The following is a 19,217-nucleotide window of genomic DNA, read 5'->3' on the forward strand; positions in this document are numbered from 1 at the left end:
TAGCAGTCTTTTCAACGCTTTTTATGGTCTTGCTGTGCTCAGATGGTGGAGGGGTAAGGTGTGTACTGGGCTTAAAGTGTGTGTGTGTGTGTGTGTGTGTGTGTGTGTGTGTGAACCATGTCTACCTGTGCACACACTGAAAAGTCACTTTATGTAACAGATGGGTACGATCTGTGCCCTCCAGGCCAAAAGACAAATTGGTTATCAAGATCTGGAGTTGTGATCTATGATTTCCGGAAATTTCCTTGCTTTCTCCACATTTCCTATGCCTAATTTTTATTTATTTAAAAAAATGTTTAAATATTTATTTTTGAGAGAGAGAGAGACAGAGTGTGAGTGGGGGAGGGGGAGAGAGAAGGAGACACAGAATTGGAAGCAGACTCTAGGCTCTGAGCTGTCAGCAGAGCCCGATGTGGGGCTCAAACTCACGAGTCTCGAGATCATAACCTGAGCCGAAGTTGGACGCCCAACTGACTGAGCCACCCAGGTGTCCCTCCTATGACTCATTTTTAGATGAGAGATATACTTTTTTTTACCTGTATCTATAATAAGAGTGAAATAAAATCTCTAAGTTACAATCTTTTAATCTCTTAGGAAACTAAACCCTCATTGGTTACACTTCAGAATAGGGGCAAGGGAGCTACAGAAGGTTTAGTTCTGAGATGGAATCTGTTTTCTCTTATTTCCTTTTTTTTGTTTGTTTGTTTGTTTTTAACTTTTATTTATTTCTGAGAGACAGAGAGAGACAGAGTGTGAGTGGGGGAGGGGCAGGGAGAGAGAGGGAGACACAGAATCCGAAGCAGTTTCCAGGCTCTGAGCTGTCAGCACAGAACCCAACACAGGGCTCCAACTCATGAGCCTCGAGATCATGACATGAGCCAAAGCCAGTCACTTAGCCAACTGAGCCACCCAGGCGCCCCTTATTTACTTATTTTTTAAGGTCACAATTTCATAAAAATTTAAAATACTGGAACTGAGGAATAAAATTTTATAATGTGAGTTCCAGACCAGTGGTTCCATTGGGCAAACCCCCTGCTGCAATACCGAATGGATAGGGGTTTGAGATGTTTTGGATTCTGTCTTGAATTTCATCTCCGTTACGGAGCATAATCTCTTTCACTTTGCTTGGCGTAATTGTGGCATTTATTTCATTTTCAAAGGTGTGCAGAGCAAATTGCCTCCAGAATCGTTAAGATTTTTATAGGAAAAAACCCCACTATCCTGACAAAGTGAAAATTTTCGTGATCCAAAATAAACTTAATTTTTTTTTCTAACTGTGAACACTAGGTAGCTGATAATGGAAAGACCAGAACCCAAAACAAACCGAGAGATCTTAAATAGATGGATTTAAATAGTGTCTTAGGATATATTATTCTCCCATCCAAGTACTAACCAGGCACGACCTTGCTTAGCTTCTGAGATCAGATAAGATGGGACACCTTCAAGGTGATATGGTCATGGACTCTTAGGGTTTATTATTCATTGAGCAGAGTTGGGTTTGATTTTAGGGATTCTCTTTACATTTCAACACTTAATGCTAAACGTTCTTAGAGTGCTGATGGTATGATGATGCTGTTCTGCAGAGGACATGAGCAGGGATTCAAAAACATATTTGAAAAATACAGATCTCTGAAGGAAAATTCTGATTTCCACAGTAACCTAATGAGTCAAAGGAAAAATGTGTTTGAAGAGAACCCATGTCTTGGTTGTCTGTCATTGGTTTCAGTTAATTAAAATGCAGCAATGTGCCTTTCTTTTAAAGTAACTGCAGGGGGGTGCCCTGGGTGGCTCAGCTGGTTAAGTGTCCAACTCTTGATTTCAGCTCAGGTCATGATTTCACAGTTCATGAGTTTGAGCCCCACATCGGGCTCTGTGCTGACCACACAGAGCCTGCTTGGGATTCTCACGCTCTGCATCTCTCTCTGCCCCTCCCCTGCTCATGCTGTCTCTCTCTCTCTCAAATAAACTTGAAAAAATAAAGTAACTGCAAGTAAAAATAAGTATTTCCTTTTATATTGACCTAGTTTCTATTTGTAAAATGTTGATTTCTGGTTATGGGATATATATATATAGAGAGAGAGAGAGACAGAGACAGAGAGAGACAGAGGCAGAGAGAGACAGAGACAGAGAAAGAGACAGAGAGACAGAGAGAGAGAGAGAGAGAGAGCACAAACATGCAGGACTATTTATTTGGGGCTTGATTAATTAGATAATGTTGTATGACAATCAATAGCCTTAGTTCCCATCTTAGAATATTGAAATTGCCCAGAATTCATTAAAAAAAAATTTTTTTTAACGTTTATTTATTTTTGAGACAGAGAGAGACAGAGCATGAACGGGGGAGGGGCAGAGAGAGGGGGAGACACAGAATCGGAAACAGGCTCCAGGCTCTGAGCCATCAGCCCAGAGCCCGACATGGGGCTCGAACTCAGGTACTGCGAGATCGTGACCTGAGCTGAAGTCGGACGCTTAACCGACTGAGCCACCCAGGCGCCCCCCAGAATTCATTTTTATGGCATATCATCCTCAAAAGAAGGGAACATTGGGAATAGAGAAAAATAAACAGATGCCATTAAAGGTCATGATACAATAGCATCATTGTTTCTTCTTGTAATATGCCCGTACCTCAGAACATCCACTTACTGCTGCCACACTTGCTGATGTAAAATACAGATCAATTTTTTTTGTCAGTCTCCACCTCTGAAATCCAGACTTCCTGCCTTGACAAATACAACCCCTTTCACTCTGGTGCCAATTTACCCTTCTAGGCTAATTTCCTGATACTTTGTCTCACAACCCCAAACTGCAACCTTCCTTCGAGCTTTGTAGGTGGTGTTTCCTTGGTCCACTGTTCTTCTGTACCCCGCCCCCCACAAACCCACATGTTAAGACAGATGAAGTGCCACTCAACTGCCTCATGTTGAGATGGGGCTTTCCCCACAGCATTTGCACATACCTCCACTGTCACATGTGTTATATCCCTTTTAAAGGTTTCAGTATTTTTATGTTTCTTGGTCTTTTTTCCCTTTTTGGAAAATGTCTCTTTTTTTGAATATATATTTTTTTAATGTTTATTTTATTTTGGAGAGAGAGAGAGAGGGGGAGAGAGAGAGAGGGAGAGAGAGGGAGAGAGAGAGAGAGAAAAAAAAAAAAGAGAGAGCGAGCACTAGTGGGGGAGGAACAGAGAGAGAGGGAGACAGAGAATCCGAAGCTGTCAGCACAAAGCCCAACCTGGGGCTCGAACCCACAGAACACCGTGAGATCATGACCTGAGCCGAAGTCAGATGCTCAACTGACTGAGCCATCCAGGCACCCCAGAAAATGTCTCTTTTAAGATAGGTATATCTTATTTGTCTTCTTCTTATCCTCAGCACTTGGGACATAATATAATAGGCCTTCAGTAAATGTTTGCTAAAAATATAAGCCTTTGGCTCAGTAGAGGTTTCTGTTTTGACACATAATTGCTTACAAAACAATTGAAAGCTAAAGGGCAAGGAAGGTTAGCAGAGGACAAAGAGCAATGTCCTGGTGGTCATAATGGTTACATTTTATTCCAGTTCCAGTGTTGTTACTAACTAGCTGTATTGTCTTCATCTAGACCTGTAACTCCTTTGAGTCTTAGTCCTTGCTGTAGGGAAAAATAGTAACCCGTCACTTTTTTTTTTTTAATGTTTTTATCTATTTTTGAGACAAAGAGAGAGCATGAGCAGGGGAGGGGCAGAAAGAGAGGGAGACACAGAATCCAAAGCAGGCTCCAGGCTCTGAGCTGTGAGCACAGAGCCTAACGCGGGGCTCGAACTCACCGACTGTGAGATCATGACCTGAGCTGAAGTCGGACACCCAACCGACTGAGCCACCCAGGCACTCCTGTAACATGTCACTTCTACATGGAATTGTCAAGGCATAAACAACCTGCATATCTTTCACTTTATAAAAGTAGTAAAATTTAATGGCAGTGTAAGGTCTCCAGCTGATCCATCTTGGTCCCCGATAACTCCATGATTGTTAAGTACCTATTCTTTTTGTTCCTCCAAATTTTTTCAGTTGAGATGAAATTTATATATATTGAAGTGTAGTTTTGGCAAACACATGTACCTATGTAACCCTCACCCCAGTCAAGATATCTGACATTTCCAGGATACCAGAATGTTCCCGTGTGTCATTTTTCACTCAGTGCCCACCTCCCAAAGGGAAACAACGCTCTGATTCCTTTTACTAGAGATTGGTATTCACTATTCGTGGGTTTCACAAGTAAAATCACAGGGTGCATCCTTTTTGTATCTGGTTTCTTTGGCTCAACATCATAGTTTTTATTTCATCCCTGTTGTCACGTGTACCAGAAGTACAGTATTTTATTTTTTTAAAGTTGCTGAGGAGTATTTCATTGTATGAATATGTTGCCATGTGCTCTTTCTCCTTTGGACAAACATTTGGAGTATTTCTTACTTGGGGCTGTCATGAATAAAACTCCCATAGATATTCTTGTATATATATTTTTCTGGATATATATTTCGTTTCTTTCGGGTAAATATTTAGGAAAATCATTGTGTCACGGAATAGAAGTAGAACTTCAAAATGTATTTACTTAGTATTTTTGTTTATATTATAAAGTGGTTTATTATTTAATTTAATTTATTTTTTTTTATTTTAGAGAGAGAACACAAGTAGGGGAAAGGGAGGGGGAGAGAGAGAGAGAGAGAGAGAGAGAGAGAGAATCCCAAGCAGGCTCCATGCTCAGTGTGGAATCCCAACACAGGGCTTGATCTCACAACTGTGAGATCACAACCTGAGCCGAAATCAAGAGTCAGACGCTTAACTGACTGAGACACCAGGCACCCCGATTTACTTATTTTTAAAGTTCAATTTATTTAAACTAAAGAACCAAAACAAAACAGTTCACCCATTTTTTTCTACTTCCCACCTCCCTACCTTTGGGAACGAATCTGTTCTCCATAACTATGAACTTGGTTTTATTTATTTATTTGTTTTTGATTCCACATATGACAGATCATATGGTATTTGTCTTTCTCCATCTGATTTTTTTTTTTTTTTTTTACTTAGCATAATGCCCTCGAAGTTCATCCATGTTACTGCAATGGGAAGATTTCATTCTTTTCTTATGGCTGAATAATATGCCATATATATAGGTTGTTTCCATTTCTTGGCTATTGGAAATAACGCTGCAAGTAACATGGGAGTGCATATATCTTTTTGAGTTGATGTTTTCATTTTCTTCAGACAAATACACAGAAGTGGAATTGCTGATAGTTCTGTTTTTAATTTTTTGGGGGGAACTTCCATAGTGTTTTCCAATTTACACCATTTTACATTCTCATCAAAAGTGCATGAGGTTCCCTTTTCTCCACATCTTACCACCACTTGTTATTTCTGATCTTTTTGATACCCGCCATTTTGACTGATGTGAGATGGTATCTCATTGTGGTATTGATTTGCATCTCCCAGATGATCAATGATGTAAACATCTTTTCATGTACCTATTGTCCCTTTGTATGTCTTTTTGGGAAAAATATCTATTCAGATATTCTGCCCGCTTTTTTTAATTGGATTGTGTCTTTGCCATTGAGCTGTATGAATTCTTTATACATTTTGGACATTTGCCCTTATCAGATATATGATTTGTAAATATTTTCTCCCATTCAGTAGATTGCCCTTTCATTTTGTTGCTGATTTCCTTTGCTGTGCAGAAGCTGTTTAGTTTGATGTGGTCCCACTTGTTTGCTTTTGTTCCTTTTGCTGTGGGGATCAGATTTAAAAGAAATCATAGTCAAGACCTATATCCAGGAGCTTACTGCCTATGTTTTCTTCTAGGAGTTTTGTGGTTGCAGATCTTATGTTCCAGTCTTTAATCCACTTTGTTTTATCTTATTCTTTCATTTGGAAGATATTCCTCTGTTTCTTCATCTTGCTCAACTCTCTGTGTTGGTTTCTATACAGTAGACGAAGAACCACCTCTCCCAGTCTTGAAGGAGTGGCTTCATGTAGGAGCTGGGCCCTGTTGTTCAGCCCTGCCCGGGCTCTCGATTGTGTCTGCAACCTCTGTGCTTGTCCAAGTAGCCTATTATATTTTTAATAGCTCCCAGCAGTTGAGGATGTGCCAAGACCTGTCAGTGCCCCAAAGGGGAGGGCCTTAGCATCTAGATTCAGGATGACTGGAACCAGACTCTTAGGCATTAGCTCTTTAAAGTATGCAAATAAATACAGTTCTGTGGGACTGTAAGCATAAGCCCCTCTGCCCACCAAAGCCAGGTGCTCTGGAGGTTTTCTCTGGGTAGCGGTCACAAAAATAGGGGCTAGAGATGAGTGTATAAACCCTTTTCTGGGTCATACCACTAAGCCGAAGCAAGACAGAGGGAAACACCAAGATGGTATTCATAGGCTATATTCCTTGAGAGCTGCTCAGCACTAAATGTGACCAGCCTGGAGCCTTGCCCTCAGGCTGACACTCCTGGATAAGCAAGCAGCCTCCGCTTCACAGAAAGACTTGGGGGTGTGCATTGTCTACGTAGTGCCCTTGGGGTGGCAACCTGCCGAGCAACATCTCCCCAGCCGCCACAGTCATGTGGGATGCAGGAACCCAACACCTCCCCCACGGCCAGGCAATCAAAGGATGTCCCTTGGACAGCAGCTACAGAAACAGGAAGGCACCAGGCAAAAACCAGGGCGCCAGACGTGTTCCCTTTCAGGAGACATTGGTGCTCTGAAGTGCAGCAGACGGTGAGGGTGAAGACAGTGCCCACCCTCTGAGGCGTCTAGACAGGATGTGCGTTTCATTAGAAGCCTCAGGCACAGCCATGATGATCAGCTATTAGGCCTCTTCACAGAAAGACCAAGCTCCTGGGTATGAACTCTTTCTGCTTTGTTTACAGCCCCGTGGGACACATGAGCGTTAGCCGCACTGGCTACACCAGGTGTCCTCTGGTAGCAGTCACAAAAATCGGGGTGCCAGACAGAGGTCTGAGCTCCTTCCTGGGTGACACGGATTATTACACTCCCACGGGACCAGGAACACAAATTCCCCTGGCCTCCAGAACCAGGCGATCAAAAGGCGTCCTCTAGAGGGCAGCGGCTGCAAAAACCCAGGCACCAGGTCAGTGCAAAGGCTCCCTTTCGGAAGATGCTCCTGCTCTGGAGCATGCGCGGAGGAGAGCGCCAAGATGGGGCCAGCAGCTTCCGCTCGGTGCTGCCCCGCAAGGGTGCTGGGTGTGTGTGGCAGGTCCTCGTGCCTGCCCCTCCGCCGCCCACGCTTCACTGTAAGCAGGTGAGCCCCCTTCGCTTGAAGTTTGAGCACTGTGCCAGCGCCGTTGGTTTTCGAGATTCGGTGTTTTGCAGGCGTCGTCGTTCAAGCGCGTGTCGGAACACTGGGATGCGTGAGGTGGGGGTGGAGCGCGCCACTACTGAGGCAGAGGCTCCGGGTTTTGAGTTCCCGCCTGGTTGCCGGTGGCTCCCAGGCTGGCGTTGATGGCAAGGTTGTGTCCCCGCCTCTCCTACCTGCCTCGGTGGCCTTGTGTATCACCTTCAGGATTTTGTAAGAGGTTATTCCGAATGTCGCTGTAGGCCGGTTTTCTGTGGGTGGAGGGGAGTTCGGGAGCTGCCCAGTCACCATCTGGGTTTGTTTGTTTTTTTTTCGTTTCTTTGTTGTGTTTTGTTTTGTTTGTTTTTATTGAGAGAGAGCGAGCAAGACCATGCAGGAGCAAGGGAGGGGCAGGGCGGAGAGAGAGGGAGAACCTCGGGCAGGCTGCATGCCCAGCACCGAGCCTGACGTGGGGCTCCGTATCAGGACTGTGAGGTCACGACCTGAGAGGAAATCCAGACTCTGTCGCTTAACTGACTGAGCCACCCAGGCGCCCCTCAGCCACCGTCTTGAACCAAAGCTTGAAAGTGAACTTTCGTATGACACTTTTTAATCAACGTTGTTTATCCAAAAGTGTTTTCATTTTCCTTCAATTTTGAAGGTGGTTTTTGCAAACTATAGAACTCTGGGTTACTTTTTTTTTTTTATTTTTTTCCAGGATGTTGAAAATGAGATTTGATTGCCCTCTGACGTCCATTTTATCTGAATAGAAGTCTGACAGTCTTTTTCTCTTTGCTGTCCTCTGTTGAATGTGTATTTACCTCTCACTTCTTTTAAGATACTCTATTTGATTTTTTTTTAAGTTAATTTATTTGTCGAGAGAGAGAGAGAGAGAGAGAGAGAGAGAGAGAATCCCAAGCAGGCTCTGTGCTCACAGTCTGTGAGCCTGGGCTGTGAGCACAGAGCCTGATGGCAGGGCTCCATCCCACAAACCAGGAGATCATGACCTGAGCTGAGATCAAGAGCTGGAGGCTTATCCGACTGAGCCACCCAGGTGCTGCCCTATTAATCTTTTTTATTACATCAGTTTGATTATGATATATCTAGGTGGTGTGTGTGTGTGTGTGTGTGTGTGTGTGTGTGTATGTATGTAGGTTGTGTTACCTGCTTGAGATTTGTAGGTTAATAAAATATATCACTAAATTCAGACAGTTTTCAGCCTTTGTCTATTCCAGTTTTCTACCTCAGTTTCCTATCACTGTGGAACTTCTATTTCATAATTGTTGGGTCCCTTGGTACTGTCCAACAGGAGGCTGCTCAGGTTCTGTTCATTTTTCTGATCAATTTTCTGATATTAAGGCCATCTATTGAATTCTTTATTTCAGACGGTACTCTGTAGTTCTAGAATTTTTATTTACATCTCTGTAATTTAAATAATTAAAATTAAAATTTAGTTTGTTATTATTAAATAAAAATTAAAAATTTGCTTTTCTGTTGAGTTTCTTCATCTTGTTCACTTAAAAGTTTTTTTAATGTTTGTTTATTTTTGAGAGAGAGAGAGAGAGCAAGTGCAGGATGAGCAGAGAGAGAGGAAGACACAGAATCTGAAGCAGGCTGCAGGCTCTGAGCTGTCAGCACGGAGCCTGATGTGGGGCTCGAACTCACAAATTATGAGATCATGACCTGAACTGAAGTCGCATGACTAACCGACTGAGCCACCCAGGCGCCCCATCGTGTTCACTTTTTTCCTTTCACATTGTGGTCATCTTTCCCTATGTCCATGAAAATATTTATAATAACCGTTATAAAATTTTTGTCTGCTGATTCTAACATCTGTGTTATCTATGGACCTGTTTTTATTGGCTGCTTTTTCTCTTTATTATGGATGACATTTTCCTGTTTCTTCATGTGTCTGACAATTTTTAATTATATGTTGTTCATTCTGGATGATGTATTTTAGGAAGTCTTGATATGTTGTAGAGTGCTGAGTGTTGAGTTTTGTTCTGACAGGAAGTTAAATCTCTAGAAGGTCCTCTTAATCGTGTAAGCCTTGGTTTTAGACTTTTTGAGAGAAAGTATAATTTGGTGTGTTCTTTACTCAAGGTTGTACTTTTTACTCTTTTGGTGTGTCCTTCTGGAACATCAGTTGAGTGCCAGATGTACTCGGAGAGCTTTGTCATCTCTAGGTGTACTGGAATTTCAGTGTCTGTTAGAATTGAGTGAATTTTGGTATCTCCATTCAGCTTTTTATCCCCCAGCAGCCACTCTGTTAGCCTCATGAAATTTCATCCTGTATGCATTCAACCAAGCTCTCTGCAAGTACTTGATAAGAACTTTTACATAGACTTCTGCACCTTCCCTTATACATCTTCTTCCTCTCTAGAACACTGTTGTACAAATTCCAGCCATCTAAACTCTAGTTAGATATGCCACCTGTGACTCAAACTTGACATATCTAGAGCAGAATATAGTATTTCCTTTTTAAATTCTCTCTTCCTCTCTGTTCCCATGCTCAGTTCGTGACATAATGCCACTGCCTAATCTGACAGCCTCTTCTCTTCCATATCCCTTTGACCACCCGCTTCAGTCAGTTTGTCTTTGACTATGTCTTTTTCCTGTTTGTGACCATGGCAGCAATCTTAATTTCTTAATTGTTCTCAATTTTATGGTATCACAGCACTTTACTAACACTACTAATAGAGCATTTAATATTTTTATTACAATACAGTGCCTTGCTTCAATTAATAATTGTTAATTGCATGAAGGAATGAATGGGTATTGTGTTTGCATGTGCTTGACCTACTAGGCAGTCTGCTCATTTTGAGCAGGGACAATAAAATCCAAGGCACATCATTAGGTATTTAAAAATGTTTACTGAATGAATAAGGACATTATGAGGTTACTAATTTTTTTTAACATAAACAGATCAGGTCCCCTGGAGTTGATATATCTTCATATCATGTTCAGCATTTCCCAATATACCTTAAACCATTTTTGGGGAGGACAAGTTAGGGAAAGTCTATTTGCAAGTGTGCTGATATGGTGGACCATTGCGTATGTGAGGCCATTTAGTTTTTTTAAAACAACAAGAACAATGAAAGCAAGAAATATTTGTACTGTCACCATGTTTAGTTTTGCAGATTGTTCTTAGTTTTTCTTAAAATGCTGACTTTTGGAGTTAAGAAGTACATTAATGAATTAATAAGAATAAACAAAAGTAATTGTAGACATTTGTGCTATGCCAGAGATGTAAAATTTATTAGTGTGATCATGAAGAAGCTCCTCCGTTTCCAGAAAGATACCACCCAGCACTGGAAACAGAATTCCCGAAGCACCCAAAGAAAGAGAAACTTTAGTATGGGGGAGATGAAAAACTTTGGGAAGCCTGTAGCATCCACCTGTTCACATTGCCCTGGGTCACTGATATCTACCATATGGCCATCGAAAGTCTCTTGATTTCTTTTTGAGGGAGAGTTGTCAGTGATAACATCATCCTTGTTCCAACTTGGAAAGCAGAGTCAGTTAGTTGCAGGTAACGAGACAGGTGAACACGAAAGCTTCTGGGTTGACTCTTCCAGTATCAGGCACGGAGCAAAGCAGCCATCGCTCAGCAGCAGCTTGAGATGCAGGGCTCACAGCTGGGCTGGGTATAGGTTGTGAGGTTGATGGTCTCCAGGCACGGCGTGGGCTGGCAGGAGTTGAGCAGGAAGCAGGTGGGCACACAGGGCTGGGGAATGTGGCAGGGTGGGGGGCAGTTGTCACAGCAGGTTGGCTCCAGTAACCAAGTCGTGTGTGGGCAGGTGCTGGGCAGGCAGACTCCGCACCGGCAGCATCTGTCAGAGGAGCAGATGGTGGTGGCGGGGCCGGTGGGGACGCTGCAGCAGCAGGGGACACAGCAAGCCATGGCGCTGGGAATCTGTGTTTTTAATTGATTTGGTTGTAACGATAGATGAAACTTCTGAGTTGTGACTGTCTCTCCTTTCTTTGAGGCCCTTATATACCCTTCCCAGTGGGTGTTGGTCCAACCAGAAGGCTTCTTTCCTGGTTCTTGTTTATGTTAGTGTACCCATTATCCTTTGATTGGTTTGACATTTAGATGCTTGTAAAGAGTCTGTATTCTCCTAATTAACATTTATTTGAGTTCCTTGCTAAATCGGCACTGATTACTCTTGCTATTTGTGACTGGAACACAAGCTTTATGATGTGTCACCAAAAACTTCTGCTATTATAATTCTGACACCAGCCTTGCTGGGAAATATTGCATGATACTATACCCGTAGTATGTAGGTCTTATCTCTGGTGCTAGTCTAGTGTTCATTCTCTTTACCTTTATCTGTATCAGTTGTTCTGATGATGTTTTAAAAAGTTGAACTTAAGTTTAGTAATGTTTTTTTTTTTTTTTTTTTGCTTTGGGACTTTTAAAAAAATTACATAATTTTTTGTTGAGATGTAACTAGCACATAACATTGTGTTAGTTAAGTTTTGGGACTTTTGAAGATCAAACTTACATTAATATGAAGAAATATGCTATTGAGAAATATGGGCAGACTTTTAAAAAACACCTATTATTTCATTTTTGACTATACATATTTTATATTTATTTAAAAATTTGGACAGAATAGTAAAGTATAAAGAAAACTCATAATCTTATCATCAAGAGAAATTCTGTATTCATACTTGTGTATATCCCTCTAGTCATTTTTTTTTAATGTTTTTATTTATTTTTGAGACACAGAGAGACAGAGCATGAGCAGGGGAGGGGCAGAGAGAGAGGGAGACACAGAATCTGAAGCAGGCTCCAGGCTCTGAGCTGTCAGCACAGAGCCGGACGTGGGGCTCAGACTCACGGACTGTGAGATCATGACCTGAGCTGAAGTCGGACGCTTAACTGACTGAGCCACCCAGGCACCCCTAGTCATTTTTTTTTAATACATTTGTTTATCACTTTAGTACTGGAATCATTTTACCTATGGTTCTATAACTTGCCTTTTTTCTTAAACATACATATTTTCATTATCTTGTATTCTTAAATATATTTGATAATGTTATTTAAAAATTTTTTTAATGTTTATTTATTCTTAGAGAAAGAGAGAGAGAGAGGGAGACAGAGCATGAGCGAGGGAGGGGCAGAGGAGAGAGGGACACAGAATCTGAAGCAGGCTCCAGGCTCTGAAGTGTCAGCACAGAGCCCAATGCGGGGCTCGAACTCATAAACTGTGAGATCGTGACCTGAGCTGAAATCGGATGCTTAACCGACTGAGCCAGCCAGGTGCCCGATAATGTTATTTTTAATATTTCCTAGCATTCATTATATAATTATACTTCAAAGTTACTTAAAATTTTTACATTATTAATCATTTAGGTTATTTTCAAGATGATAATTGTGGCAATAGTTAACAACGGTGGACCACATTAGGAGTCAGAAGAGCTCTTTACTGGATCCAGTCCTTCTCATTGCCTTCCTTGTTATGCCAAATCATTCATTCTTTTAAAACCCTGTCTTTCTCCTCTTCAAAGTAAGGATCATAATATCTATATTCTTCCATTCAGAAGATTTTTGTCCATAGACAATCATAAAGTGCGATACAGAGATAAATTATTATCATCATTATCCAAGTAAGTTGCAGATCAAACAAACTCAAGGTAAGGAATAGGGGAAAGAAGCAGTCTAAAGAAGAAAAAAAATAGCTGCAGAAAAGTAAAAGAGCAACCTTACAGGAAGTAGCAAACATTTATCTGAAGGTTCACACCTACAGTTAGAGAAAACAGCTAGGATAGAAATTAATAAACTTCAAATTTTAACAAAGTTCTCTACGGCTCTGCTTGGAAGAAAGGATTTGTAATCTCTGTTGGTATCCCTGGACTTCACCCAGATTTATCTTTGAGTGAATACCTGCCAGATTTCTCACTCTTTTACTGAGGACTGATTTATATTTTCAGTATTTTTAAAATTTTGTTTTAAAACTTTTTTTTAAAGTTTATTTATTTATTTATTTATTTATTTAGAGCATGTGCGCTAGGGAGGGGCAGAGACAGAGGGAGAGAGAGAATCCCAAGCAGGCTCCACACTGTCAGTGCCGAGCCCAATGTGGGGCTTGATCTCACAAGCCATGAGGTCATGACCTGAGCGAAACCAAGAATTGGGTCCTTAACCAACTGAGCCACCCCGGCACCCTTATATTTTCAGTATTTTAAAAATAATTTAATAAACATATATCCAGCAGTTCCCATGTGCCAAACACTGTGATAAATGTTGGATATAAGAGAGTGAACAAAATAGACATCATTCTTGGTCTCATGGAACTTGGAGTCTGATGGAAGGTTTATTGTGAATATATTATTATAAGTTACTGTTATTGTATGTTATGATAGGAAGGGCTCTAAAATCATAAAAATTATAAGCAAAAGGAAATTATTTTGAGATTTTAAGAAAAACATTGCAAAGAGGTTTGCAGTTTCTCACAGAAGTTCATGGCAAAAAGAGAGTGTTGTCTTACTTAGATTGCAATACTACTTTAAGTCAAGCTTATGAGGATAAAGAAATTGGTACTGTTCTGTGTAGAATGTTACGTTTCCATAATTATAAATAAGATTTAAAGTTATAGATTAGAGGGGCGCCTGGGTGGCGCAGTCGGTTAAGCGTCCGACTTCAGCCAGGTCACGATCTCGCAGTCCGTGAGTTCGAGCCCCGCGTCGGGCTCTGGGCTGATGGCTCAGAGCCTGGAGCCTGTTTCCGATTCTGTGTCTCCCTCTCTCTCTGCCCCTCCCCCGTTCATGTTCTGTCTCTCTGTCCCAAAAATAAATAAACGTTGAAAAAAAAATTAAAAAAAAATAAAATAAAATAAAGTTATAGATTAGAAACTTATAAAATAAAAAGTTTATGATAAACTCATCTCTTTTATTGAAAAGACATATAGTACTTGAATAAAATTTCTTTTCTTTGCCAATGGTCTAAGTGACCTGGGAATAACTATCCTTTATTTGTAAATTATGATTGTGAATCCTAGAGAGGTGAGCTAATTTGCCTTAGACGGTCTGGTGACTGACTTGTTAAAAGACTAAATATAGGACTTAATTGAGATTGAGCTACCTTTTTTGTGGTTTAAGTTTAGTATGTGTCAGAGATACTAAACATTCTATTTTTAGAAATAAAGGGTACCCTTTTCCTTTGAGCGAATGCAGGAAAAACATGGTTATTCTTGATTAGATAGATTTTCAAATTGCTGAAAGTCTACACACACACACACACACACACACACACACACACACACTTGCCCAGTTTTAATTATACCGTCTATAATCATAGGGGGTGTGGGGAAGGAAAAATTTTTCTACCCTGACGGTCCTTCAACTGACCGAAAAATTAGAGTTATATGAGACAGATTAACAGGAAAAAACACCAAAGTTTATTATGTGCACACAGAAGCCCCATAATGGAATTCAGACCTAAAGAAATGACAAGGCAAGCAGTTTTTATACTTTTTAGACAAAGAGACAATATATGAGGAATTGACAGGTCAAAGAAAACTTAACTTTGGGAGCTTCAAATAGTAAGGAATTGTAAACAGACTTAGGGCTGTGGTAGTAAATTAGTAAAAGGTAGCAAGGTTTCTTTATACAGCCTTCTCAGCTCTAAATTTCCTCTCTGGTGATAATAAGGATGTCTCTTTACCTCATTGTGCAGGGAGAGTACCTTTCCCATGGGAAATTTATTCCCTGCTTTCTCATGGACAGAGGAGGGTCTGAATGTGCTTGCATAGGCTGTTTCTTAAGTAATTTTTAGTTACAATAATCAGTATGCCAAGGTGGCACATTTTGGGGTGGCTTGCCCTTGACCCCTACAGGGCTGTCTGTGATAGTGAAGACATAAACTAAAGGTTGATAATAAAAAGAAACAAAATATGATTATTAGTTTCTTGCTTCAGAACTCTTTGCTTGGAGGTTTCAGGCTTAAAACCCTTTGCTTAAGGAGCCCCAACCTCAGAAGTCTTTGTATTTCTTCTCTCCTCATCCTCTCCTCCTCTTCTCCCCATCTTCAGTGCATTCAATTCATGAGTTAGTAAGGTGCTGTTCTGTCTGGAGCAGCCGCTCCCCCCCTCTCCTGCCTGGTCATCTTTTAACACTTAGCCTGGATAGCTTGGTGGCTTTCCATAACTATCCCTCACCCTGACGCTGAATCACCAAATCTGGGTTTTAGTTACTCTTTCTGTGTGCTTGCATGCTGTGCTGCTCACATCTCAGTCACAGCAGGAACCACATGGCATCATAAATATACCCATCCGCCATGTGTAGGCCACATGTATTGTGATTACAGTAACTTGTCTGTTTCCCTCACCAGATCTGAGAGAAACTTGAGAGCACTTGAGGTAATAACATTTCTTTTATCTTTACATCCTTAGCACGGATATGATGCCTGGCACAAGGGAAGCACTCATGAAATATTGGCCAAATGAATGAGTGAATGAACTAAATCACTTGTTGGCAGTATTCTAGGTTGTGCCCCATGTACCCCATGGCTGCTAAATTCTGTTCATTTAAACCACTGATGAGCCTATAAGATCCTGTGAGCAATCTCGTTCTTGAGGGACTGACACGCACACTAAGGGTATTTAGAAACATGTTTATGTATTTAAAACTGTTTTTTTTAATGTTTGTTTATTTTTTGAGAGAGAGAGCATGAGCAGGGGAGGAGCAGAGGAAGAGGGAGAGAGAGAATCCCAAGCAGGCTCCACACTGTCAGCCTGGACCCGGATGCAGGGCTCAAACCCACAAACTGTGAGATCATGACCTGAGCTGAAGTTGGATGCTCAACTGACTGAGCCACCCAGTGCCCCTAGAAACTTGTATATTTATAGGCACTTGCTGCTTCCCTTCCCTGCCTTTTTCTTTTTCACAAATATTCTTTTGGTTTTAGCTCAATACTTTTCAGATTTTGACTTGTGCCTTTATATATTAATGATACTTATATACGTTATACATGCATCATACATACATACATCGTAATATGTGTTGTATATGTATTCTATGTGTGTTACCTTTCTAAGGCAGGGCAAAGGATAATCTGCTTACGATAAAATGAAGTAGGCTGGTAAAAAGAAGTACAGTTAAGTCATAGACTAAATCATGTTTAATCAAGTTTTTAGCTCCAGTTCTCAGCCCATTTCCTAAAGAGTTTTGGCATTCTGTTGATGGTGGCCAGTAGAAATATGTTCCTAGTGCCCTGCTACTGGAGTTGACCACTTAAGTTTTCTCTAAGGGAAATGAAGTTGAAATTGATAGGCCTACTAAGTGACTTGGTTTTAGAACTGAATACCTGCCACTTTTAATCTGTGAGCCACTAGATCCTTTTCTATTAAAATTGGATGTGATGATTTTGTCAAAGATTCTTACATTTTATATTCCTCTTGCATGTTGTAAGTTGAGGCCATAACTGTCAGTTCAGCTTCTGGTCCTTAGAGTTGGAGGCTCTGTGATATGGCAGAAAGAATAGGGCTTTAAAGTCAGACATACGAGGAGCTGAATTCTGGCTTTCTTACTAAGTAACTTTGAGAATGTTGAGTAACTCTTACAGCTTCATTTTTCTCATCTATTAGTGATGTTTTAAGGATTGTGTGAGTTAATAATGTGATTTCTTCAGCAAAGTGTAGGTTAAGTAAATGTTGGCTCACTTCAAATTGCATTTGTCTGAGGAAAAGGGGAGAATGGAAAAGCTAACCAGTTTGAAGTTAGCAGCCTAGAAGCTAGCTAGTTCCAGTCATTCTTTTAGAAGGTTGTTCTGGTTTTTTTTTGTTAAATAAAATAATCATCTTATCTTTACCTTTTTTTTTTAAATTAAGGAAATATACCAAAAACTCTAACATAAACAAGCAACATATCTTGCCAGAGAAATAAAGTTTATTGGAAAACCCATCAAGAATTTTTTTTTTTACTCTGTGAAAATATCCACTATAAGAAATGGGATCCAAGAAGCAACATGACCAAGAAAATATAGTCTGGGTTCTTACAGATTTCAATAGAATTTCAATAATAGATGATGTTCACCTGCCCAAATGAACCAAATGGTTATTCAGGCAAATAACCATAAAGAAATTCTTGATTTTCTTTCCATTAAAATCAAAGGTAGGTTTTCCATATCTGGGCCCATCTGGTCTGCCTCAACATCATGATCAACTACTGAGGCAAATGAATACTGAGTAGACAGCTTCTGGGTTCTTCATTGTCAGGCACAGAGCAAAGCAGCCATCGCTCAGCAGCAGCTTGAGATGCAGGGCTCACAGCTGGGCTGGGTATAGGTTGTGAGGTTGATGGTCTCCAGGCACGGGGTGGGCTGGCAGGAGTTGAGCAGGAAGCAGGTGGGCACACAGGGCTGGGGAATGTGGCAGGGTGGGGGGCAGTTGTCACAGCAGGTTGGCTCCAGTAACCAAGTCGTGTGTGGGCAGGTGCTGGGCAGGCAGACTCCGCACCGGCAGCATCTGTCAGAGGAGCAGATGGTGGTGGCGGGGCCGGTGGGGACGCTGCAGCAGCAGGGGACACAGCAAGCCATGGCGCTGGGAATCTGGTTTGCTTTTGGTTTCTTCGAAAGATGAGGTTTCTGAGATACAAATGTCTCCTCTTGCTTTGGGGCTCTTTATATATGGTCCTCAGTGGGTGTTGGTCCAACCAGAAGGCTTCCTGTCATTTTTGTTTATCCCACCCCTCTTCACTAAGATTCTCTAATCAGTTTGGTATTTACTTGTCCATTAAGAGTCGTGCCCTAACTAAGATACATCATGTTTTTGACTCATTGACTTGTCATTTTTGTCATAAGATGATTGCATTTTATCTTCACAGGGTCTTGGAATGCCAAACCTTACATGAAATATGGATAATCAGTCTGAGTGACTGAATTCAGCTATAGTTTCAGAGGCTGTATTCTTTTCCTTGTTTTTCTCCCCCTTAATTTAAAATAATATGCATAACATACAATTTTTAATTACTAATATCAGAACATACAACTCAAATGGTTAATTGGACCATTTTCTCAGTGAAGTCAACAAGGACTTGACACTTATAGATGAATGTTGCATATGACGATATGAATCTCAGACATAGTTACCTTGTTTATTGAGGATAGAATTCAGGTTCTATTGAGCAAGCAGGGTGACAGCCAAAATGGAATACGATGAAACCCCTTTAATCTATGCATCTATTTTTAATCTATAATGAGTCTTAAAAGGTTGTATTATTCTATGTTTTTTTTAAAAAACAGTCTTTATTCTCAAAGCTATGCCAATCTTGTAGTGAGTTAAAATGTAAATTCACTAGGAAGAAAGATCCACCCAGCTGCTGGCTTTTTTTAAACAAGTTTTTAATGTTTATTTATTTATTTATTTATTTATTTTCAACGTTTATTTATTTTTTTGGGACAGAGAGAGACAGAGCATGAACGGGGGAGGGGCAGAGAGAGAGGGAGACACAGAATCGGAAACAGGCTCCAGGCTCTGAGCCAGCAGCCCAGAGCCTGACGCGGGGCTCGAACTCACGGACTGCGAGATCGTGACCTGGCTGAAGTCGGACGCTTAACCGACTGCGCCACCCAGGCGCCCCTGTTTATTTATTTTTTAGAGAGAAAGAGAGAGACAGACAGACAGAATGTGAGTGGGGGAGGGGAAGAGAGAGAGGGAGACCCCCCCCCCCCCATCTGAAACAGGCTCCAGGCTCTGAGCTGTCAGCACAGCGTCTGATGCAGGGCTCAAACTCAGGAACCCTGAGATCATGACCTGAGCCAAAGTCAGCCTTTTAACCAGCTGAGCCACCCAGGCGCCCCCCAGCTGCTGAGTTTTGTTAAATGTACCATTAAAAGAAATCACCTCATCTTCATTCATTTTCAAACTAATGCTTCATTTAAAATAAGTTGAACCAAGAA

The 19,217-nt window shown here is 41.1% G+C and overlaps 2 protein-coding genes and 2 long non-coding RNA genes across 5 annotated transcripts in view; 2 read left to right on the forward strand and 2 right to left on the reverse strand.

Moving 5' to 3' along the window:
• Positions 1 to 5,914: 5,914 nt before the first annotated feature.
• The window catches only part of LOC123603662, a 114,896-nt gene continuing 101,593 nt past the window's right edge, over positions 5,915 to 19,217 (forward strand). The window contains exon 1 of one of the 2 annotated variants that reach the window (XR_006714971.1): positions 5,915 to 7,279. This is a non-coding gene — a long non-coding RNA (uncharacterized LOC123603662). The remainder of the gene's footprint in view (positions 7,280 to 19,217) is intronic. The other variant, XR_006714972.1, reaches the window with a different exon arrangement.
• On the reverse strand, positions 10,868 to 17,936 carry LOC123603660 (keratin-associated protein 3-3). Its single transcript, XM_045488808.1, has 2 exons — positions 17,868 to 17,936; positions 10,868 to 11,228 (listed from the first exon to the last, which is right to left on the reverse strand). The coding sequence occupies exon 2, from the start codon at positions 11,214 to 11,216 to the stop codon at positions 10,920 to 10,922; it is 297 nt and encodes a 98-aa protein (XP_045344764.1). The 5' UTR covers positions 11,217 to 11,228; positions 17,868 to 17,936; the 3' UTR covers positions 10,868 to 10,919.
• Positions 11,176 to 19,035, forward strand: LOC123603663. Its single transcript, XR_006714973.1, has 3 exons — positions 11,176 to 11,274; positions 14,320 to 14,323; positions 19,024 to 19,035. It is a non-coding gene; the product is annotated as an uncharacterized LOC123603663 (long non-coding RNA).
• On the reverse strand, positions 17,189 to 17,915 carry LOC123603659 (keratin-associated protein 3-3). The gene has a single exon (XM_045488807.1). The coding sequence runs from the start codon at positions 17,853 to 17,855 to the stop codon at positions 17,559 to 17,561; it is 297 nt and encodes a 98-aa protein (XP_045344763.1). The 5' UTR covers positions 17,856 to 17,915; the 3' UTR covers positions 17,189 to 17,558.

Source organism: Leopardus geoffroyi, chromosome E1 (genome assembly GCF_018350155.1).
Source record: "Leopardus geoffroyi isolate Oge1 chromosome E1, O.geoffroyi_Oge1_pat1.0, whole genome shotgun sequence".
NCBI lineage: Eukaryota > Metazoa > Chordata > Mammalia > Carnivora > Felidae > Leopardus > Leopardus geoffroyi.